The 25,052-nt window shown below is 37.9% G+C and overlaps 1 protein-coding gene across 20 annotated transcripts in view; it reads right to left on the bottom strand.

The window, feature by feature from the left end:
• The window catches only part of KMT2C (lysine methyltransferase 2C), a 284,203-nt gene that overhangs the window by 181,356 nt on the left and 77,795 nt on the right, over window positions 1–25,052 (bottom strand). For all 20 annotated transcript variants that reach the window (XM_072776881.1, XM_072776873.1, XM_072776879.1 and 17 more), the window contains one exon: window positions 18,415–18,503. In XM_072776881.1, the coding sequence (XP_072632982.1) occupies window positions 18,415–18,503 (89 nt within the window). The remainder of the gene's footprint in view (window positions 1–18,414; window positions 18,504–25,052) is intronic.

The following is a 25,052-nucleotide window of genomic DNA, read 5'->3' as shown; positions in this document are numbered from 1 at the left end:
CTCTCTGCTTTGATATGGACAAGAAATGATGTAGCACCCATGACTTCAGGCAACCATCTTCCATCAAGGAGAGCCAGCCACAGAATGAAGCTGACAGATGGACAGGAAGAGGGAAGGGGAGGGGGAAGGGAAGAGATGAGGGAAGGGAGGAAAGGGAAGAAAGAGAGGAAAGGGAGGAAAAGAAAGAAAAGAAAGAGAGAAAGAAAGAGGGAATCCCTGGGTGGCTCAGCAGTTGAGTGCCTGCCTTTGGCCCAGGGTGTGATCCTGGAGTCTGGGGATTGAGCCCCACATCAGGCTCCCTGCATGGAGCCTGCTTCTCCCTCTGCCTGTGCCTCTGCCTCTCTGTGTCACTCATGAATAAATAAATCAGGAAGGAAGGAAGGAAGGAAGGAAGGAAGGAAGGAAGGAAGGCAGGCAGGCAGGCAAAAACACAAAGAAGAAAGGAAAAGAAAAAGGCAGAGAGATGCAATGAACCAGGCACTTCGTTATAAGAGCAAGCATAATTTAGGCCAACTTAAACCCATCTCATCTCTGAATATGACAGTGTATGACCCATAGATTTCCTTCTTTAAAAAAAAAAAAAAAAAAAGAGTTCCTTCTTTCTTGTAGTTTTAGTTATTTTAAGTGATTTTAATAACAATATACTGATTAAATATCATAAATGGATATCAAGTTTCATATACCATGCAAAGGGACAAAAGCAGCTATATTCTATTCACTGCCGAGAAAAATTGACATAAGCCACATATTAGTATTCAAAGAAAACTCCAGAGAACACCTATTTCCACTAACAGGGGATTAGGTAATTTGGAACAACTCTCTCACTGAAGACAAATAAGTTGAGAAAAATACTTTAAAATATACAAGTCTTGGGATCCCTGGGTGGCGCAGCAGTTTAGCGCTTGCCTTTGGCCCAGGGCGCGATCCTGAAGACCGGGATCAAATCCCACGTCGGGCTCCCAGTGCATGGAGCCTGCTTCTCCCTCTGCCTATGTCTCTGCCTCTCTCTCTCTCTCACTGTGTGCCTATCATAAATAAATAAAAATAAATAAAAAAGAAAAAAAATAAAATAAAATATACAAGTCTTAAAAGCAACAACAACAAAAAACCCTAATAAGGTAGTGAAGAATTACCAGATGAAACTCATGGAGAGAAGCAGTGAATAAGGTGAGCATGGCACACAGGGCTGCATTTCCCATGGGGGTGTCAGCCCTCAGAAAGAGACAACTGACAGACTGCACTTTTGACTTTAACAAACTTGTGGATGGTCCTGGAAGTCTATGATCATCAGGCAATGTGTACTCAAGAACGGCAGGAGCCCCAAAGGACCAGACATTAAGTGTGAGACAGAACCAGAAATAAACCACTGCTTGCAAGGATTGCTGCACAGCTTTGTGTCACATGCTTAGAACAAAAAATATAGCCACGGAAACAAACTGAAGTGATCTTAGACCACTGAGTGCCTTTAACATACGCGGGGGGCAGGGGGGAATCAGAGAAAAACTATCTTTGGAAGAAAAAAAATATCAATTTACTTCTATACATAAACTATCAAATACATTGTCCAGTACACAAACAGAGATAATCAGTTATAAGAGGAGACTACACAGCATGAGCAATGAGCAGAAACCATGAAAACAGAGCCAGAGGGCTCCAGACATTAGAATAATCAAACAAAAACTCTGAGCCAATTGTATTTCTATGTTGAAAGTAATAAAACCAGGCATTAAAATCTTCAGGAGGGAACTAGAAACCATAAAAAAATAATGCTGCAATTTGAAAAATAGTAAAGAAATTTTAAAATACAATAAATGGACTCAATTCGTATGTTTAACAGCAGATCAGACAATGCCAAAAGGGGACAGGTAAACTGGAATCTCTTATCTAGAATGATCTAAAATAAAGAACAAAACACACACACACACACACACACACACAAAGAATAAAATAAAATAAAATAAAATAAAATAAAATAAAATAAAAAAATAAAATAAAATAAAATAAAATAAAATAAAATAAAATAAAATAGAACAGAGGGACAAGACAACTAAAAAATACAAAAAGGAAGGTAAATGGCAACAAACAGTGATACAGTCTAATGAGCACTTAACTAGAAGAAAGAAAGAATGGGGTAAAAGCAGTACTGGAATATGTAACAGCTGAGAATCTTCCAAAATCAACAAAGATTTCAAGAAATTTCAAATTCCAAAATATACAAAATGTATAAAACCAATATAATATAATAAAATTAGAAATCAGTAACTAAAATAAGAAGAAAAATCCATAAAAATACTTGGAAATTTCATAAACTTTCTCAAACAACTCATAAGTCAAAAAGAAGATCAAAACTACAATTGAAAACATTTAGAAAATAAGTAAGAATAAAAATAATTAATGTCCAAACCTAGGGAAAACACTAGAAATCATGTTTAAAAATACACCAGCTTAATCCCTATATTTTGTTTAGTAGGTAATGAAAATTAAGTAAACATTTACTCCATACGTTAGAAAGGATATCCACAAAAACTCCCACACCTAACCTGATAGAAATATGTGAAATTCAAAAAAAAAAGAAAAAAATATATGTGAAATTCAGCAGAAATGCAGAGTGCAAGGCAAACATACAAAAAAAATCATATTTTCTATATTAGCAATGTACAAGTACAAAGGCATTTTTAAATGTATCATTTATAATAGCTCCTCCTAAAATGAAATAATTAGTATAACTCTAAGAAAACATGAAGTTGAGCTGAGCTCAACTGCTTCAGCTCAAGGCATGATCCAGGGTTCCCAGATCAAGTCCACACTGGGCTCCAGGGAGCCTACCTCTCCCTTTGCCTGTGTCTCTGCCTCTCTCTGTCTCTCATGAATAATAAGAAAAGAAAGAAAACATGAAGAGGATCTATATTTATTTTTTTTTAAGATTTTATATATTTATTCATGAGAGACACAGAAAGAGAGAGGCAGACACACAGGCAGAGGGAAAAAGCAGGCTCCATGCAGGGAGCCCGACGTGGGACTTGATCCCAGGTCTCCAGGATCAGGCCCTGGGCTGAAGGCAGGCGCTAAATCGCTGAGCCACCCAGGCTGCCCAGAGGATCTATATTTAAAAATTACAAAACAGGGGATCCCTGGGTGGCGCAGTGGTTTGGCGCCTGCCTTTGGCCCAGGGCGCGATCCTGGAGACCTGGGATCGAATCCCACATCAGGCTCCCGGTGCATGGAGCCTGCTTCTCCCTCTGCCTGTGTCTCTGCCTCTCTCTCTCTCTCTCTCTCTGTGACTATCATAAATAAATAAAATTAAAAAAAATAAATAAATAAATAAATAAATAAATAAATAAATAAATAAATAAAAAATAAATAAATAAAAATTACAAAACACCAATGAAAGAAATCACAGAAGCCCCAAATAGAGAGATACGGCCAAGTTCATTTCTATTTTTTTTTAATACTTTTTAAGAAATCTCTATACCCAACATGGGGCTCGAATCCACAACCCCAAGATCAAGAGCTGTGTTCTCCACTGACTGAACCAACCAGGTGCCCCTAATTTCATTTATATGGCATTCTCAAGGAGAAAAAACATCAGTGAATGCCAGGGCTTGCAGGAGGAGGGCAAGGTAAGACTTTAAAGAGACAGCACAGGGGAGCCTGGGTGCACAGTCAATTAGGTGTCTGACTCTTGGTTTCAGATCAGGTCATGCTCAGGGTCATGAAATCATGCCCCATGTTGGGCTCTACACTCAAAATGGAGTCTGCTTAAAACTCTCTAATACAAATCAAAACCATAATGAGATACCACCTCTATTCAGTCGGAATGGCTAAAAATTAACAAGTCAAAAACAACAGATGTTGATGAGGATGTGGAGAAAGGGGAACCCTCTTACACTGTTAGTGGGAATGCAAGCTGGTACAGCCACTCTGGAAAAACAGTATGGAAATTCCTCAAAAAGTAGAAAACAGAGCTACCCTACGACCCAGCAATTGTACTACTGGGTCTTTACCCCAAAGACACAAATGTAGTGATCTGAAGAGGCACCTGCATCCTGATGTTTACAACAGCAATGTCCACAATAGCCAAACTATGGAAAGAGCCCAGATGTCCATGACAGATGAATGGACAAAGAAAATGTGGGGGGTGTGTGTGTGTGTATATACACACAGCCATCAAAAAAAAATGGAATCTTGCCATTTGCAAATGACATGGATAGAACTACAGAGTATTATGCTAAGTGAAATAAGTCAATGAGAGAAAGACAATTACATGATCTCACTCATATGGAGAATTTAAGAAACAATACAGAAGATCATAGGGGAAGAGAAGAAAAAATGACACAAAATCAGACAGGGAGACAAACCATAAGAAACAAACTAAGGGTCACTGGAGGGGAGAGAGGTGGGGGGATGGGGTAACTGGGTGATGGGTATAAGGAGGGCACATGATATAATGAATACCGGGTGTTATATAAGACTGATGAATCACTGACCTCTACCTCTGAAACCAATAATACGTTATGTTAATTAATTGAATTTTTAAAAATTAAAGTAAAAAAATCTTTCTCCCCTGTCCCTTCCCCCATCCCCTCTAATAAATAAATAAATCTTAAACATAAAAATATAAACAAAAATAAAATAGAGATAGCACAACAGAGTTTTAGACGTAATAAAGAAAAAAAGCAAAACAGGGACGCCTGGGTGGCTCACTGGTTGAGCATCTGGTTCCAGCTCAGAGTGTGGTTCTGGAGTCCTGGGATCGAGTCCCACATTGGGCTCCCCTCAAGGAGCCTGCTTCTCTATGTCTCTGCCTCTCTCTCTCTCTGTCTCTCATGAATAAACAAAATCTCTAAGAAAAAAAAAGCCAAACAAAAACTGCTCAGGGTTGGTTTTTTTTTTTTTTTTAAAGATTTTACTTATTTAGTTGGGGGGGGGGGGGTGGTGGCGGGGGCAGAGACACAGGCAGAGGGAGAAGCAGGCTCCATGCAGGGAGCCCGACGTGGAACTCAATCCTGGGACTCCAGGATCAGGCCCTGGGCCAAAGGCGGCACTAAACCGCTGAGCCACCCGGGCTGCCCTGCTTAGGGCTTTTAAATAAGCTTTGCTTCCAAATCTACTAGACTTGTTCAGAAATAAAAATTAAATATCACGTCTAGACTTACAGGTAAAATGCAATATCTACTAAAAATCTCTCCCCATTGAAGTATAGTACAAATACTTCTGGTTATGTAAACACTCTAGAGAAACAGGCTTAGTGAAATCTAATGACAAAGGCAGAATTTCTGAAAGGAGGAGGTAGAGTGGGTATTCACAGAAAGAGGGGATTCTTAGAGAAAGACCTGGGAAAAGGAGGGACTGGTCTATACAAAGTGAAAGTCAAGACACAAGCATGCACTCAGTTTGAAATCTGTTCTTCATTTGTGAGAAATGAGGCCCCCTGGGCAAGCCTCAAGTCTAGTATGAAGTAAGAGCTCTGAATAAAATTGCTGATAATGTAGTCTGAAGGTGTCACTTAACATAATTAAAATATGTAAGAAGGAATCGAGTGTATGATCACTGACCCTTAGATTCTTCAGAATGGAACTGATATATAGAGATAATTTGAGAAAAGTTCCCTCCAATCAAACTTTGAAGTCTGTATAGCCTAGAGAGACTAACAAATCAAGTCAAATTTCTAATAAACAATGTAAAATTGGGCAGACTTACAATGGTATCTATCAGGGACTGGTTATGAGGAGAGATTGGCCAAAAGACACAAAGTTGCAGTTATATAGGATAAATAAGTCTAGAGATCCAACATACCAACATGACTACAGTTAATATACTTAGCTGAATACTAGAAATTTACTGAGAGTATATTGCAAATCAAAAGAAAGTAGGAGAAATTATATTAATTTCAGACACAGCAGACTTCACAGCAAGTAAAATTATCGGGGACAAAGAGCATCATTACCTAATGATAAAGAGGTCAATTCTCCATGAAGACATAATAATCCTTTACACATAAGCACCTAACAACAGTGTCAAATACATGAAGCAAAAATGATAGAATTACAGAGACAAATATATGAATCCACTATTACATATAGGGATGTTAACCCATCTACCAAAAATATAGATCTAGCAAGCAAACAATCACTAAAGACATGGTTGAACCCAACACCATCATCAATCAACTGGATATAATGCACATCAATAGACTACTTCATCCAACAATAGCAGAATATGCATTCTTTTCCAGATCACATGGAACATTCACCAGACCACGTTCTGGGCCATAAAATAAATTTAAAATAAGAGAAATCATACAAAAATAAAAAATAAAATAGAAATCATACAATATCTGGCCTTAGACCACAACAGAATTAAACTAGAAATCAGTAATAGAAAGATAGTTAGAAAATTCCAAAAATATTTGGAGGTTAGACAACACATTTCTTAAATCTTTTTAAATTTTATTTATTTATTAAGGAGGCTCCATACCCAATGAGCAGTTTGAATTCACAACCCCAAGATCAAGAGTCACATGTTCTACCAACTGAGCCAGCCAGGCACCCTCTAAACAACACTATTTTTTTTTTTTTTACAACACTTCTAAATAACACATGGCTCAACTAAGAAATTTCAAGAGAAATTCTTAAATATTTTGAACTAAGTGATAATAAAAACATAACTTATCAAAATTTGTGAGATACAGCAAAAGCAGTGGTTTGAGAGTGATTTACACCATTGAATGTATATATTAGAAAAGAAGATCTAAAGTCAATCAAACTAGAAAAAGAAAACCTAATTAAACCCAAAGTAAGCAGAACAAAAGAAATAATAAAAATTAAAAGAGAAATCAATGAAATTTAAAACAAGAAATCAATGGTGAAAAATAATGAAACCAAAGTTGCTTCTTTGAAAAGACCTGTAAAATCAATAAGCCTCTATCCAGGCTTACTGAAAGAAAAAAAGGGAGAGAATACAAATTATTAATATCAGAAATTAAAGAAGGGACGTCATTACAGGTCCTATGAACATTAAAAAGATGCTAAAGGAATACAATTAACAATTCTATGCCCACAAATTTGATAACCTAGACAAACTTCTTTGAAAGACACAATTTGAAGGGGTTCCTGGCTGGCACAATTGGTTAAGGGTCCAACTCTTGATTTCAGCTCAGGTCAAGATCTCTTTGTGAGATCAAGCTTGCATTGGGAGCCGTACTGAACATGAAGCGTGTTTGAGTTTCTTCCCCCCCCCCCGCCCCTCCCCCTACTCACACTCACTTTCTCTCAAAAAACAAAAAAATTTTTAAAGATTTTATTTATTTATTCATGAAAGACACGGGGGGGGGGGGCAGAGACACAGGCAGAGGGAGAAGCAGGCTCCATGCAAGAGTCTGATATGGGACTTGATCTCGGGACTTCAGGATCACGCCCCGAGCCAAATGCGGATGTTCAACTGCTGAGCCACCCAAGGAGCCCCCCCCCCCAATTTTTTTTCTTTAGATTTTATTTATTTATTCATGAGACACAGAGAGAGAGGCAGAGACACAGGCAGAGGGAGAAGCAGGCTCCATGCAGGGACCCCGACGTGGGACTCGATCCTGGGTTTCCAGGATTATGCCCCGGGCTGAAGGCAGCACTAAACCACTGAGCCACCCAGCTGACCCAAAATTTTTTAATTAAAAAAAAAAGAGAGAGAGACACACTTTGCCAACACACCACAAAAAGATACAATCTGAATACACCTATACCTGGTAAGAAGCTGAATCAATAATTAATAACCCTCTAAAACAGAAAGCACCAAGCCCAGATGGCTTCATTGGTAAATTCTAACAAACACTTAAGGAAGATATTACACTATTTCTTAACAATCTCTTCTGGAAGACAGAGGCAAAGGGAATACTTCCTAACTCACTCTATGAGAACACCATTACCCTAATGCCAAACAACAAAGACATTACAAGAAAACAAAACAACAACAAAAACTACAGACCAGGATCTCTCATGAACATAAATGCAAAAATCCTCAACAAAATATTAGCAAAATGAATCCAAAAATGTATAAAAAGAATTACAACACAACCAAATAGGATTTATCCCAAGTATGCAAGACTTGCTCAACATCTGATATTTATTTAATGTTAATTAACATTGCACTGATGGGCCAAAGAAGACAAGTCACGTAATCATATCATAGATGCAAAAAAAGTATGGACAAAATCCAACACCCATTCACAGAATAAAAACTATTCTCCATAAACTTGAATTTCTTTAACTTAATAAAGAATATCTGCAAGAGGGACACCTGGGTGGTTCAGTGATTGAGCATCTGCCTTCAGCTCAGGTTGTGATCCCAGGGTCTTGGTACTAAATCCCGCCATCAGGCTTCCCATGGAGAAGGCTTGGCTTCTTCATCAGGCTTCTTCCTCTGCCTATGTCTCTGCCTCCCTCTGTGTCTCTCTCATGAATAAATAAATAAAATCATAAGAAAAAAAGAAAAAAGAGAAACTGCAAAAAACCCTACAGCCTATATATTTAATGGTGAGAAACTAGAAGCTTTCCCTCTAAGATCAGAAATAAGACAAGGATGTCACCCTCTCGGGCAGCCCGGGTGGCTCAGCGGATTAGTGCCGCTTTCAACCCAGGGTGTAATCCTGGAGATCTGGGATGGAGTCCCACGTTGGGCTCCCTGCATGGAGCCTTGCTTCTCCCTCTGCCTGTGTCTCTGCCCCCTCTCTCTGCGTCTTTCACAAATAAATAAATAAAATCTTTAAAAAAAAAAAAAAAAAAAGAATGTCACCCTCTCATCACTCCTTTTCAACTTTGTAAAAAGAAATTCTTCCAGCTATTGTAATAAGACCAGAAGAGGAAATAAAAGGTATACTGATTGAGAAGGAAGAACCAAAACTGTCCCTGTTCACAGATGTCATGTAGAAAATCCAAAAGGATATACAAAATCCAAAAAAATATACAAAAACAAAAACAAAAACAACTCCTGGGACAAACAGGCAATTACAGCAAGTTTGCAAGATACAAGGTTAATATACAACAGTAATTATTTTCCTATATACCAGCAATGAACAAGTAGAATTTGAATTTTTTAAAATTCCATTTACATTAGCATTTCCCCAAAATCAAACATTTGCGTTTAACCTAACAACATATACATAAGATCTATATGATAAAAACTAAAAAATTCCAATAAAGGAAATCAAAGAAGAATAATAAATGAAGATATATTTCATTTTCATGGATTGGAAGGCTCAATATTGCCAAGGCATTTGTTCTTCCCAATTTTATCTATAGATTCAATGCAATTCTAATCAAAATCCCACAAGTTTTTTTGTGGATATCAACAAACTGATTCTAAAATTTTTATGGAGAAACAAAACACCCAGGCTAGTCAACAAAATATTGAAAGAGAAAAAGTTGGAGAACTGACTTCAACACTTATTATACAGCTACAGTAATCAAGTCTGTATCATTATGTGACACCTGGGTGGCTCAGTCAGTTAAATGGCTGACTTTAGCTCAGGTCATGATCTCCGGATCCTGGGATAGAGCCCCATGTCAGGCTCCACGCTTAACAAGGAGTCTGCTTGTCCCTCTCACTCCCACGCTCTGCCCCCCTCCCCCTGGCCCCAGTTGTGCTCTCACTTGCCCTCTCTCTCTCAAATAAATAAATAAAATCTTTCCACCCAAAAAGGCTATCATTTTGATAAAAGAAGAAATAGGTCAACAGTATGGTATAGAGAAGCCAGAACCAGGGCAGCCCAGGTGGCTCAGCGGTTTAGCACCGACTTCAGCCCAGGGTGTGATCCTGGAGACCCAAGATAGAGCTCCACATCGGGCTCCCTGTATGGACCTTGTTCTCCCTCTGCCTGTGTCTCTGTCTCTCTCATAAATATTTAAAAAAAAAAAAAAAAATTAAAGAGAGAAAAAAAAAAAAAAAAAGAAGCCAGAACCAGACTAAAATAAATACTTAACGGGTCAATGAAACAAGACACAAAAACAAACAGTAGAGAAAAAAAGTATTTTTGAACAAGTGATGCTGGAACTAAAACACACAAAAATCAATCTAGACACACACCATACATCCTTCACAGAAGCTAACAAAATAAATGTGAAATGCAAAACTACAAAATCCTTAGAATATAGGAGAAAATCTAGAGGACCTTGGTCTCAGCAATGACTCTTTAGATACAACACCAAAGTCATGATACATAAAAGAAACAGTTGACAAACTGGCCTGCATTAAAATTAAAAATTTCTACTCTGCTTAAAATATTATTAACAGAATAAAAACATAAACCAAAGACTGGGAGAAAATATTTGTAAAAGACACATCTGGTAAAAGATTGTTATCCAAAATATACAAAGAACCTCTTAAAACTCAATAACAAGAAAACTAACAACATGATTTAAAAATGGGTTAATAGAAAAAAATAAAAATGGGTTAATAGGTGCCTGGGTGGCTCAGTTGGTTAAGTGTCTGCCTTCGGCTCTGGTCATGATCCCAAGATCCTGGGATCAAGCCCCACATCAGATTCCCTACTCAGTGGGAAGCCTGCTTCTCCCTCTTCCTTTGCTGCTCCCCTCCTCATATGCTATTTCTCTCTCTCTCTCTCTCTCTCTCTCATAAATAAATAAAATCTTTTCTTTAAGAGCTAATAAATATATAACAGACACCTCAGCAAAGATATTTTTATAGCAAATAATCATACAATAAGGTGTTCCATGTGATATATTATCAGAAAAATGTAAATTAAAATAATGATATACTACTACACACTTATAGAATGGCAAAAATCAGAAACGTTGACAACACCAAATGCAGGTAAGGATGTGGAGCTAAAGGAACTCCTATCACTCACTGCCGGTAGCAATGCAAAATTATACAGCCAATTATACAGACAGTTTGGAACTTCCTGATAAAACTAAACATACTCTTACTTTATGATCCAGCAGTCATGCTACTTAGTATTTTCCCAAAGGAGTTGAACTTATGGAGTTGAGAACTTATGTACACACAAAACATTCATGTGAATGTTCATGGCAGTTCTATTCAGAATTGCCAAAACTTGGAAGCAACCAAGATATCCTTCAGCAGATGAATGGATAAACTGTGGTACATCCCAACAATGGAATATTATTTAGTGCCAAAAAACAGAGGAGTTCTCAAGTTATGAAAGTCATGGAGGAGGCACCTGGGTGGCTCAGTGGCTGAGCATCTGTCTTTGGCTCAGGTCATGATTCCAGGGTCCTAGGATCAATTCCCACATCAGGCTCCCCGCAGGAAGCCTGCTTCGCCCTCTGCCTATGTCTCTGCCTCTCTCTGTGTGTCTCTCATGAATAAATAAAGTCTTTAAGGGGATCCCTGAGTGGCTCAGAGGTTTAGTGCCTGCCTTCGGCCCAGGGCATGGTCCTGGAGTTCCGAGGTAGAGTCCCACATCGGGCTCCCTGCATGGAGCCTGCTTCTCCCTCTGCCTGTGTCTCTGCCTCTCTCTCTCTCTTTCTCTCTCTCTCTCTCTCTGTGTCTCTCATGAATGAATAGATAAAATCTTTAAAAAAAAAAAAACTTTTAAAAAAAAGTCATGGAGAAAATTTAAATGCATATTGCTAAGTGAAAGAAGTCAATCTAAGAGAGTTATACACCGTATAACTGCAACTGTAGGACATTCTGGAAAAAGCAAAACTATGGAGATGGTAAAAAGATCAGTGGTTGCCTTGGATTAAAGGGGAGGGAGGGATGAATAGGTGGAATACAGAGGATTTTTAGGGGAGTTGAGAATATTGTGAGATACTATAATGATGGATACATATCATCTCACACTTGTTCAAACTCATAGAATATACAATACCAAGAGTGAACCAAAATGTAAACTATAGCCTTAGGGTGACAATGATGTGTCAGTTCAGTTTCATCAATTACAACAAATATACCATGCTGTGAGGTATGTTGACAATGGGAAAAGCTATGCATATTTAAGGGCAGAAGGCATACAGGAAATATGTGTGCCTTCCACTCAATTTTGCTGTCAACCTATAGCTGCTCTAAACACTAAAGTCTATTTTTTAAAAATTATACTAGAGGTATCCAAAAGTACTAACGTGAACAAGTACTTATAGAAACATGAATACACTCTCACATCTATGCAGTAACTAATAAATCACTAAAATAGACTAACACAATTCTCATCAAAAACAATATAATATGTAAACTTAGAGCCTAGATTTTTATTTCTAATACTATTCTCCACTAAAAAGAACTAGGGAGTCCTTAGAGAATAGTCAATTTCATATCCTGGGGCAGAGAAAATTAAAGATGTTCTTGAAAAATACTGTTGCCAAAGAGCAATGAGCTTTGAAACATTTTGAGATGATTTTAAACAGTACTTAGAAGCAAACTGAAAAGGACGTCCACTGGCCAAACTACCACAACTTAACCAATCAAAAGAAATTTTTAATTATAATTATTAGCTAAATCATAATTAACAATTGTAATTAACTAAAACAAGTTTGCAAAGCCCTGATTATATAAATGATTCTCAAAGAAAAGTGGAATTTCTCTTAACCAACTTGCACTTCATTCAAGTTGTTTATATATAGGAAAAAACAGACTGTTGTAACAGCCACCACTTCCAAAAAAAAAGTCATAGGATGTTCTTACCATAAAAACATAAAAAACTGATCTGTGAAATTTCTTGTGACTTTCCCAATGGCCACTTATAGGATATTCATTCCCACCACTTACCCCACCCCACACAAATCCCCTATAATCATTTTAATAAATACTCCTCCATTACTGTAAATCATTAAATGAATACATCAAAGAACAAAATTTACAGACACAAGAGACCGTCCAATAAACCTGGGGTCTTAAGACATGCACATGTTAAAACCTTGCAGCCAACTCCAGTATGCTTTTAAACTGACTAAAAATGTATGAAACTCTTCTCTTTGCTTAGGTTATTCGTAGCTTAGTAGTTTGGGTTTTTCTATTTTAAGTTTCTTTTTTTTCTTTTTTTTTTTTTTAAAGATTTTATTTATTTATTCATAGAGACACGGGGGGGGGGGGGGGCAGAGGCACAGGCAGAGGGAGAAGCAGGCTCCATGCAGGGAGCCTGATGTGAGACTCGATCCACGGTCCCCAGGATCGAACCCTGGGCTGCAGGCAGCGCTAAGCCGCTGTGCCACCGGGGCTGCCCCTATTTTAAGTTTCATTTATTTAAATAATCTCTGCACCTAATGTGGCACTTGAACTCATGACCCTGAGATCAAGAGTCATGCTCCTCTGACAGGGTATGCCAGGCGCCCCTGTAGCTTACTAGTTTTATCAACTGTTCTCTATTCTTTTCTTTACCATTTTCTTTGCCCTACATTCACTAAAACAACTGGACAAAGGTCTTTCCAAGGACAAAGAGCAAAGACTAGCTCACTTGAATTTAGTTAACTTTAGTAAAATAAAAAAAGCCAGAAGAAGACAATTATCCTGCTCCTGTTAAACCTTTCAGTCTTATCTAAGAGACATGAGAAGACAGTCCATTTGCGGGGCTTAGTGATCATCACATAAGAAAAAAATTTAACGTCAGAATTTTAATTTTGTGGTGATGCTCTAAGAACAGCAGTAGCTTGGGAAATACAAAAAAGAAACTATAAGAATGCAATACCTTTTCAGTTAGTGAAAAAGTGTCTGGAAGTATTCTAGGCACTGGTGATAAATCAATAAACAAGGCAAATCCCTAACCCTCATGAAGCTTGCAGTCTGGTGTGGAAGGCACATCATAAAACATAGCACAATGTCATGTCTATTTAAATACTAGGAAGAAAAGAAAAAAACAATAGAGTAACCAGTGTTAGAAAAGTTGGTTCAGAAAAGCCTGTCTGAGGAGAGAGCAAATGAGTGGAGACCTGAATGAATTGAGAGAATAAGCAGTAGGAATATCTAGGAACAGGGGTTCTAAACAAAGCATAAGAAAAGTGCCAAGGCCAGGGCATGGGTGGCTCTACTTCAGAGAAGCATCTGTCTTCAGTTCAGGTCATGATCTCAGGTTTCTGGGATGGAGCCCCCACATTGGGCTCCCTGCTCAGTGGGAGTCTGCTCCTTTCTCCCCCTGTGCCCATCCCCCCACTTGGGCTTTCTCTTTCTCTCTCTCATATGAATAAATAAAATCTTTTAAAAAAGAAGAAAAAGAAGGAAAGAAAAGTACAAAAGGTTTATAAAAGAATGTGATTAGTGGACTCTGGGAATAGCAAAAAGGCCAGTATGACTGGAGCCCAATGAGCAAGGGGGAAGAGCAGATGTTGTTGGACAGGTAGCCAAGATCAAATTAGTACAGTTTGAAGATCAGGGTACAGACTTTGGATTTTAAGTATCATTGGAGGCCTTGGATAGTTGACAGAGGGAAATAAGACTCTTAGTTTGGTCTGAAAAGATCCCTGGCTATTATGGAGACAACAAGACTAGAATAAACAAAAGCAAGGGAACAGGTAGCTACCGCAGCAGTCCACACAAGGAGTGGTGGTGGACAGAAGTGGAAGGACATTAGCAAAGGAGATGAAAAGTGTTTGAAATAGAATATATTGTGAAGATAAAGCCCAAAAGATTTTCCAATAGGCTCCATATTTTCAGCCTGAAAAATGATGTCATTTAATGAGGCAGAAACACTAGAAGAAAAGTTTCAGGATAACAAAAAAGAGTGCCAGAGAGGACATACCAAGTCTGAGATCCTTTTTAGACAGTACGAATAGATGTTAAGAATAAAGCTATAAAAAAAAAAAAAAGAAGAAAGCTATAGATTGTGCTAAAAACAAGAAAAGAGCTGATAATATAAATTTGGAGTCATCAGCACACAGATAATATTTAAAGCAATTAAAGATGAGCAAAAGAGAATAAAAAGACACCAGTGATGTAGGGAAAAAAATCAAGAGAATGTGGTGTGCTGAAAATCAAGTTTAAAAAAAAAAAAAAACACGAAACCATCACTACAAAAAGTGGTTAGCTGTGTGAAACAATACTGAATAGTTAAGGCCAACAAAGACTATAGCAGCTGGTTGTGGCAATATGAGATCACAGGTGATACTAACAAGAATGATTTAGAGGAGGAGGAAGGAAGTCTGACATGGAGTAGGTTCATGAGAAAGTGGCATCTTGGCAAAATAAACAGTAGCCGTAAGTATAGACAACTCTTCCAAGGATTTTCCCTATAAAAGTGAGCAATAAAGCATACAGTTGCTGAAAAAGGATGTCTGGTCAAGAGGTGTTTGTGTTCAAGAAATGTAATACTTTAAGTTCAAATGCTAATGGAAATGATTCACAGAGACAGGAAATGTGTGATGCAAGAAACCAGGAAAACTGAAGGTGCAAAGTCCCTAAGAGATGAAGAGACAGAATCCAGGATACAAGCAGAAAAGCTGGCCTTTCATAACTAGAGTCTGTTCATCCCATGTTAACAGTAGGGAAGGTAAAATATATGGGAGGAGCTCCAAGCAGGAAAGGAGATTTGATGGTGGGTGAATGTAGAATTTCTTTCCTGGTTGCTTCTGTTTTTTCTTTTATTCATTGAAATAAGCAAGATCGTCAATAACTGAAGAATGAAAAACAGAAGGAGGTGTTGGAAGTTGGAAGAGAAAAGGTGGTGAAAGAATGATCACTGATAATGGAAGAGGAAATTTCCATAAAAAAGCAGAATGAGGGGGATCCCTGGGTGGCGCAGTGATTTGGCGCCTGCCTTTGGCCCAGGGCGTGATCCTGGAGACCCGGGATCGAATCCCACGTCGGGCTCCCGGTGCATGGAGCCTGCTTCTCCCTCTGCCTATGTCTCTGCCTCTCTCTCTCTCTCTCTCTCTCTCTCTCTATCTCTGTGACTATCATAAATAAATAAATAAAAAATTTAAAAAAAAAAAAAAAAAGCAGAATGAGTGGGGTGCCTGGGTGGCTCAGTAGGTGAAGTGTCTGCCTTTGGCTCAGGTCATGATCTCAAGAGTCCTGGGATGGAGCCCTGTATCCCACTCCCTGCTCACTGGGGAGCCTGCTTCTCCTGCTCCCTCTGCTGCTTCCCTGCTTGCACACTCTCTGTCAAATAAATTAATTAAATCTTTAAAAAAATAAAAGTAGAATGAGTGTACGGGATCCCTGGGTGGCGCAGCGGTTTAGCGCCTGCCTTTGGCCCAGGGTGTGATTCTGGAGACCTGGGATCAAGTCCCACGTCGGGCTTCCGGTGCATGGAGCCTGCTTCTCCCTCTGCCTGTGTCTCTGCCCCTCTCTCTCTCTCTCTCTCTCTCTGACTATCATAAATAAATAAAAATTAAAAAAAAAAAAAGTAGAATGAGTGTAGAGTAGCAATCATACCCATTTGAGATTTGAGGTCATAAATTTAAAATGAAATCAGTCAGCAAGGTTATGTTTTTTACCAGCCATTATCAGCTGCTATACAGAATTTGGATTTTGTGATAAAAACAAAACAGTGGCTCAGAGGTTGAGCGCCGTCTTCAGCCTAGGGTGTGATCCTGGAGACCTGGGATCAAGTCCCATGTCAGGCTCCCTGCATGGAGCCTGCTTCTCCCTCTGCCTGTGTCTCTGCCTCTCTCTCTCGCTCTGTGTCTCTCATGAATAAATAAATAAAATTAAAAAAAAAAAAAAAACAGTGAGATCGAGTGGTAAAGGAGTCAAAGGTGAGTAAGAGAAAGACTCCAATAATGGGTCACAGACTCTGAGATAGTAGAGGAGGGTAATAACCACATCACTAAGATTACTGGATTGGAGGACTCAGTATGGTTCAAGAATTATTATGATGCTAATATAAGGAGAAAATGAGCTGGAAAAAGAAGAGGTAGAAGTCAAGAGGGTAGAACAGTTAATGCTAAGATTCTGGAAATGAAACAGCAATCGTGGGGCAGCCCGGGTGGCCCAGCGGTTTAGCGCCACCATCAGCCCAGGGCATGATCCTGGAGACCAGGGATCAAGTCCCACGTCGGGCTCCCTGCATGGAGCCTGCTTCTCCCTCTGCCAGTGTCCCTGCCTCTCTCTCTCTCTCTCTCTCTCTCTTTTTCTGTGTGTGTTTCTCATGAATAAATAAATAAAATCTTAAAAAAAAAAAAAAACAGCAGTCATCATAGCAAGTGAGACAATGACATAGGCTGATCATGTATGACCACAAGAAGGACAGGCTGAGAGTGGGATGGAGAATCAGAATGTTGAGAAATCAAGGAGCCAAGAGGCCTGGGTGCTGAATAATTAACATCACAATAGGAGAAGCAGAGGAAAATAGAAAGGCAGGTGCTAAATCTTCAGAAAACAAGGGAAAGTACTCAGGAAGACTGTTGGTAAGTGCACAAAAAGGGGCCTGGGGTACAGTTTGGTAGCACTGGTTTAATTACCATGTTAAAAAATGTCATTATTGTGAAAAATGTCACTTAAAACTTCAAAAACACCTTTCACTAGAAAGTAACAGTATATAACAGTTGAATTGAACAGTATTCAATTTAAGGAAAATAAATCAAAAAATACCTGGTGGGGAATTTACACAAATTCAAGTTTAAAACTATGTGGTTACAAATTTGCAACAAAAGAGCAAAATATAGAATTCTGCATTCCAAGCTTCAGTCATCACTCTACCTACAGAGACTCCACTGAAAAGAGGAACGAGAACTGGAGGACGTCTGAAGGCTTTCCAAGAATTACAGCCATCTAGCAGCAACACACTGACAACTAAAAGTATTTTACAGAAAATTGTATTTCGAGGTACTGCAATTTCTAACTTTTCTCTAACAACTGTATGACATTCTGTAAGCAACAAGAGGACATTCAACTTCACAAAAAAAACCTATCACTATGTCTAAACTCTATCCAACAACTGTGAAGAAAACATTGCCTGTTAGAGACCATCTCACACAGACACTCTCTGAATACAACATGAAACCTCACCTCTTTGACAATTTAAATTATAAACTTTATGAATTTTGGAAATTACTTTAGGAAACCTACTCTATCTTCCTTCTGCAGATACACAATACACATTAGCTTACTTAGAGCACCTACAAGTTCAGCAGATCAGAAAGCATTAACCCAGCATTTCACAGGATTGCCTATTAATAGAACATATTTTTTTCCCCACACACATACTAACATAATAAGCTTCAAATAAACACTAGATGGCTCATAAGCAGAAATCAACCACACACTATCGTTATAACAGCCTGGAATTACTGTCCCTTCCAGTTTTAATTTTGCTTTAATAAAACATTTCTCTACAGATATTAAATACTTCCCACTAAATCAAGGCTATAGGGAAAAAAAGAGACCTCAACTTTTTCACTGTATCATAACTTATCAAACGATTTCAGCAGATGAGGATTTATAACTCAGTCTATAGACAAATGCTAATAGTGCAAATTGTGTACATTTTAAAAATTCTGTTAACTTTGATACCTGTTTCCACAATATTTTCTGTTTCTGTTGTCTCCAGTCCATCCATGCTGTCCTCATCTTCCACGGTAGTTTTTCCTTTACTCCGAGGCCTACACAGAAGTAAATATGTAGAGTTTAATGTTAAATTTTAAGGCTTACAATTACACTTAAAGAAGTTGAAGGTACACATAATTAAATGAGGCAAATTTTACTGCATTTTTCTGTATCAAATAGTAAATACCACATTATAGAGTCATTTTTCTTTAGAAAATTTTAGGTTTTAATTTTGTCCCAGATCAATATATTTTGTCATCATAAATCACTTAATTCTTGATTTCAGGCTCTCTCCCTCTTTTGAGCTGACCTTGAGATGATCCTCTAGCTACAATAGTGGTTTTTAATCACCTAGTCTAGTGCGTTATTTGCAAAATTCAAACACCAGGTTATACTTCTTTTTTTAAAAATTCATTCATTCATTCATTCATTCATTCATCAGAGACACAGAAAGACAAGCAGAGACATAGGCAGAGACAGAAGCAGGCTTCTCGGAGGGAGCCCGATGTGGGACTCCATTCTCAGACCCAGGATCGCACTCTGAGCCAAAGGCATTCATTCAACTGCTGAGCCACCCAGGCATCCCGGGGTTATACCTCTATATCTAGTGAAATTGGGGAATGATGCCCAGATGAGTATATTTTTAAGACACTTCCATACATGAAAGTGATGCATATACTTGCAAACCACTCAAAAAAAATTAAATACTGAATATACTTAGTCATACATCTTACAAAGTAATACAATTTAATTTCTAAAATGAACTTCAGTAATGTCAAATAAACATAAGAATCATGGTAAAGTGAGATTCTTTGACCCAATGAAATTTTTTTTTATTTTTTTATTTATTTATGATACTCACAGAGAGAGAGAGAGAGAGAGAGAGAGAGAAAGAGAGAGAGAGAGGCAGAGACACAGGCAGAGGGAGAAGCAGGCTCCATGCACCCGGAGCCCGAAGTGGGATTCGATCCCGGGTCTCCAGGATCGCGCCCTGGGCCAAAGGCAGGCGCCAAACCGCTGCGCCACCCAGGGATCCCTGAAATTTTTTTAAAGAATAAGAAACACTAACGCCTTTAAGTTTTGGGAAATCTCAGAAATTAAGGCTAGAAAGGAGTTGAAGAAAAAAAAAAAGATCCCTAAACACATAAGAAAAAACACGATATAATGTATTTTAAAAACTTAGAAATTAAAGGAGAAAAAATGAGTGGGAAATATCAGAAAGGGAGACAGAACATGAGAGACTCCTAACTCTGAGAAAAGAACTAGGGGTGGTAGAAAGGGAGGTGGGCGGGGGGTGGGGATGACTGGGTGATGGGCACTGAGGGGGGCACTTGATGGGATGAGCACTGAGTGTTATTCTATATGCTGGCAAATTGAACACGAATAAAAAATAAATTTATTAAAAAAACTTAGAAATTGACAGTGATATTCAAACAATGAGAGCTTTAAATTATTTTATTACTTAAAAAGACAAACTCAGTATTTAAGTTGAAAAACACTGAGAACAGAAAATAATAAAAGATTAATATGAAAAAGTTACAAATCTATTTTAAATAGAAAAACTTTTTTTTCTTTTTTTTTTTTTAAGATTTTATTTATTTATTCATGACAGACACACACACACACACAGAGAGAGAAAGAGAGGCAGAGACAGAGGCAGAGGGAGAAGCAGGCTCTGCGGGGAGCCTGATGGAGCCTGACGTGGGATCACGCCCTGGGCTGAAGGCGGCGCTAAACCGCTGGGCCACCGGGGCTGCCCTAGAAAAACTATTTAAATCTTTATTTCAAAATGATAATAATCAAAACAAAAAGGAGATGTAACATAAGAAACTTTTTTTAAGATTTTATTTATTCATTCATGAGAGACACAAAGAGAAGGCAGAAACAGAGGCAGAGGGAGAAGCAGGCTCCTGGAGGGGAGCCTGATGTGGGACTCGATCCCTGATCCCTGATCCCTAATCCCGAGTTCAGGCCCTGAGCCAAAGGAAGACACTCAACCGCTGAGTCACTTGGCATCTCCCTAAGAAATTTTTAAAGTTGAAGCAATCTCCCCTTCCCTCAAAAAACTTAAAAAAGACACTCCAACCCAAATCCTAATATATCCAAAAACCATGGTTGAAAACAAATCTATGGAAGAAAAAAAAAAAAAAAAAACTAAGTAAAATACTAGTAAATATCATCAATATGCAAGCATGACTTAATATTAGAAATTAGTCAATATAACACACTAGATCAAACAGCGAAAACGGCATCATTTCAAATTTCATGAGTGAAGGGGAAACAAAACTGAATAAGTGACTACACGGATTGACTGGGGCTAAAAGAATCCAAGGTTGATTGTATTACTTGTGGAAAAATGGAGAAGGTAATTATCTTTAGTATTTATTAAGTAGTTATGTTTAAATTTAAGAGACATCTATAAAGCAAAGGGGAAAGAACAGATGGGATGAGTAAAGTTTGGCCAATCCAACAGCAGGCAAAAAGGAAAATAAAAAATACATAATACATGGAAAATAAAATAAGAAGTTAAATAAAAATACAGGTTTTCACAGTAAATGTAAGTGGCTTAAACTTGGCTGTCATTATTTAATGATAAAAAGATTAATTTCCCAGGAATTCAATAGAAGTACTCATATTGTATAAAGTAAACATTTACAGAACGAGGAATTGATAAATTCACAATTATGACAAATTTTCACATCTCACTTTTTAGAAGCTGAGATGAAATATAGTTAGTAACATTTTAAGCAATTACTTAGATAACATAGTTAACAAGCATCATTAGACAACTCCATCAATCCTCCTGTGTCTGGCTCTGTTAAAACATGGGATACAGCATTAAACAACAAAATCTCTGCCTTCACTAAACTACATTCTAGTGAGAAGAAATGTCCATTACTCTTTGTAACAAAAGAGACACACACAATATGAAAGAAAAATTAAAGCAAAGAATGAGGGGTTACCACTTTAAACAAGGTATTTATAGGGCAGCCCAGGTAGCTCAGTGGTTTAGTGCTGCCTTCAGTCCAGGGTGTGATCCTGGAGACCCGGGATCAAGTCTCACATCAGGCTCCCTACTTGGAGCCTCCTTCTCGGCCCCTCCCTCCCTCCCTCCCTCCCTCCCTCTCTCTCTCGTCTCTCATGAATGAATAAATAAAATCTTTAAAAAAAATAATATAAACAAGATATTTATAAACTTTACAAAATAAAATTTTATACGAGTAAGGAAACATTTCAATAGAGATCTGAAGTACAAAAGGAACCAAACCACGCAGATATCTGGGAAAGGAACACTAAAGTAGAAGGAAGAGCAAATTCAAAATTAGTAAAATAAGAGTATCTAAGTGTCGAAGGAAAAGAGAAAATACACTGTGGTGGCAACAGAGTGAGTGAGATGAAGAGTGAGGAGATACGAAGCCAAAGAAAAAATTTTTTAAAGGAATCAGTTTTTTTAGAAACCTAAAGACCAATAAAAGGACTACATACAGAGAGGCCAGAAATTCCTGAAGTAATCCCAACATGACTGCTACAATGGAATTGAGAATAAGAAATTAATTCAAAATTTAATCTTTCTTTTATGATTACTCTATGATTATGAATACTCATTGTTAAAGAAACCAAAACATGTATGGCTTAGCTGACTTTGTCATTTATACTTCCAAACCAGTGTTTTGCTCTATTTTATGTTTTCTTCTCCACTATCCTGACCATTGCTAACTTATTGTTTTTTTTTGACAACTGGCTTTATTTCAAACTTGTTTTATTTATCTAAAGGTGGGAGAGTGGGGAGTGTGTGCATATGTATCAGTTGTCTGTATTCCTCAAAAAGAAATTTTTAGTTTTTGCTTTGCTTCCTTTTTTCTCTTAATTCTTCATTTTGGCACCAACAAGGAAGGCATGCTTTTTACATTCATCAATCCATCAGAATTATTCTCCTTCTGATCAATGGACCAACTTATCAAATCAAGTCATTTTTTAATTTCCCATATTTTGGGGCACCTGGGTGGCTCAGCCAGTTAAGCATCTGCCTTTAGGTCAGGGCATGATCTCAGGGTACTGGGATCCAGCCCACGTTGGGCTCTCTGCTCAGCAGGGAGCTTGCTTCTCCTTTTCCCTATACCTGCCACTCCTCTGGCTTGCGCTATGCCAAATAAATAAAATCTTTTTAAATAAATAAATGAACAAATTTCCCATATTTCACTCATGCCTTTTTATTGCTGCTCACTGGCTTCAGGTATGTGATTGTTCTGACTTATCAAATGCTGCTGACTCCATTTTTTTTCCGAATGCAAGAGATAATGGTCATACTTTGTCAAGAACCTATAAAAATAGATGTATACATTTTACATTTCCATATTGCATTCAGATGGTCCAGGCTTTGACTTTTTTTTTTTTTTTTTTTTAGGATAGTCACAGAGAGAGAGGGAGAGGCAGAGACACAGGCAGAGGGAGAAGCAGGCTCCATGCACCGGGAGCCTGACGTGGGATTCGATCCCGGGTCTCCAGGATCGCGCCCTGGGCCAAAGGCAGGCGCCAAACCGCTGCGCCACCCAGGGATCCCCCAGGCTTTGACTTTTAATAGAACTTTGGAGTCTCATTACAAATGGCAACATAAAAATTATTTATCTCAATCTTTCTTTGGCTTTTCTTCTTCTTTTCTTCTTTTGTATCTCTTAAGCCTTCCATTTTAGTTTTGATTCATTCTCCTGCAAAGAAATCTGAAGTAAAATAATATCACTAATTTGAGAAAATCTTCCACCAAAAACCCAATGTTACATATTATTATTATAAATTAAAACTAATTGGAGTTCCTAAAATAATATAGTAAACTTCTATTTAAAGCCACATGGGAGTAGGGAGGAGGTTCAAATTACCCTCCAGCCATAAACAATTAGAAAACCAGGCAAAATATAAGAAATAACCATTATTACACATTAAACAAAAGGCACGGACAGGACTGTAATCCCTGGACAATAGGAAATAAACAAGGTGAGCCCTACTATCACAAAGGCTTTCTGCATGGAGTTAATTTGCAAACTGTAGCACAGAAAGGGGAATTCCAATTGTGCCAAAATGAGGAAACAGAAATCATCGGTTCAGGAGGCTAGAAACTGTGGGATAGAGCACACAAGGGGAGGGAGTTGTACAGGGAAACAGATCCAGATATCTGCATAAGAGTACCCTCAAGTTTTTTATCTAAATACCAATCTGTATAAAAGTGGTATAAAACCCCAAACTTGGAACTTGGCTGAATAAGTTCCAAGGAAAGAACAATTACAGCACAGTTGCAATACAAACAAGTCCCAAAGCTTCGAGCCAGGAGTCAGTTGTGTTCCCTCTAGCCAGAATGCCAAGACCCCACTGACTGTAATAACATATTCAGTAGAGACTAGAACATGCCTTTAAAAGTAGGCTAAATGAAGCCTACGACAACTTATCTTCTAGACCATCCCTAAAAGAGGTCACAAATAAGCCTCAAGAGAATAAAAATTTTCCACAACGAACTTAACATGCAAACACAAACACACAAGTGAACATTTGTCAAAGTACTACAACAAAATTTAGTTCCCAACAACAAAAAAATCACAAATATGGCATCCAATAAAAATTTACGAACTATATAGAGAAGTAAAAAGAATATGTGAGTAATGACCAGGAAAAAAGTCAAGGAATAGAATCAGAAAACAACAGAGATGATAGAAGGGACAAGCATGAACATTAAATCGCTATTATCAATATACCTCGTATGTTTATGTAATGGAAAGTGAACGAAAGGAGAGAAATGGAAGATGGTAAAAAAAAAAAAGTGCTTAAAATGGAACTCACAGGTAACATTAAAAAAAAAAATCAAAATTTTCACTTTGATTAACATCTGATCAGAAATGGCACCAAGGGACACTCAGTGGTTGAGTGTCTGCCTTCAGCTCAGGGCATTATCCCAAGTCTAGAGATTGAGTCCCCACATCAGGCTCCCTCTGAGGAGCCTGTTTCTCCCTCTGCCTATGTTTCTGTCTCTCTCTCTCTGTGTCTCTCTCATGAATAAATAAATAAAATCTTGAAGGAAGGAAGGGAGGGAGGGAGGGAGGGAGGGAGGGAGGGAGGGGGAAAAGATGATTGACTTTAAAGATATAGCAAACAACATCTACCCAAAATACAAGACAAAGTGAAAAAAGACAAACACAGCTAAAGAATCATGTGAGATGACAGCAACCAATCTAACATGTGAAGTTAGAGTTGGAGAAAAGCAAACAAAAAGTATATATTTAGTGAAATCTGAGCTGTAAATCTTGCAAAATATGTAATTATAAACCCACAGATCCAAGAAGTACAACAAAATCCCAAACACATACAAACACACACACCAGTAACTTTATCATCAATTTGCTGAATAGAGTAATAAGAGAAAATCTTAAAAGCAGCCAAAGATAAGAAGTATTACTTACAGAGTAAGAAAAATAAAGGTGACTATAAACTTCTCATGTTAAACTATGTAAGCCAGAAGACAGTGAAATAACGTAACTCAAGTGCTTGAAGAAAACTAAAGGAAAAAATCCCATAAACCTTATATGAAACATGCAGCAAAAAGCATCCTTCAAAAACAAAAG

Source organism: Canis lupus, chromosome 15 (genome assembly GCF_048164855.1).
Source record: "Canis lupus baileyi chromosome 15, mCanLup2.hap1, whole genome shotgun sequence".
Lineage (NCBI taxonomy): Eukaryota > Metazoa > Chordata > Mammalia > Carnivora > Canidae > Canis > Canis lupus.
Note: the sequence above shows the minus strand (reverse complement) of the source record. Positions and strands in the feature narration are given on the sequence as shown.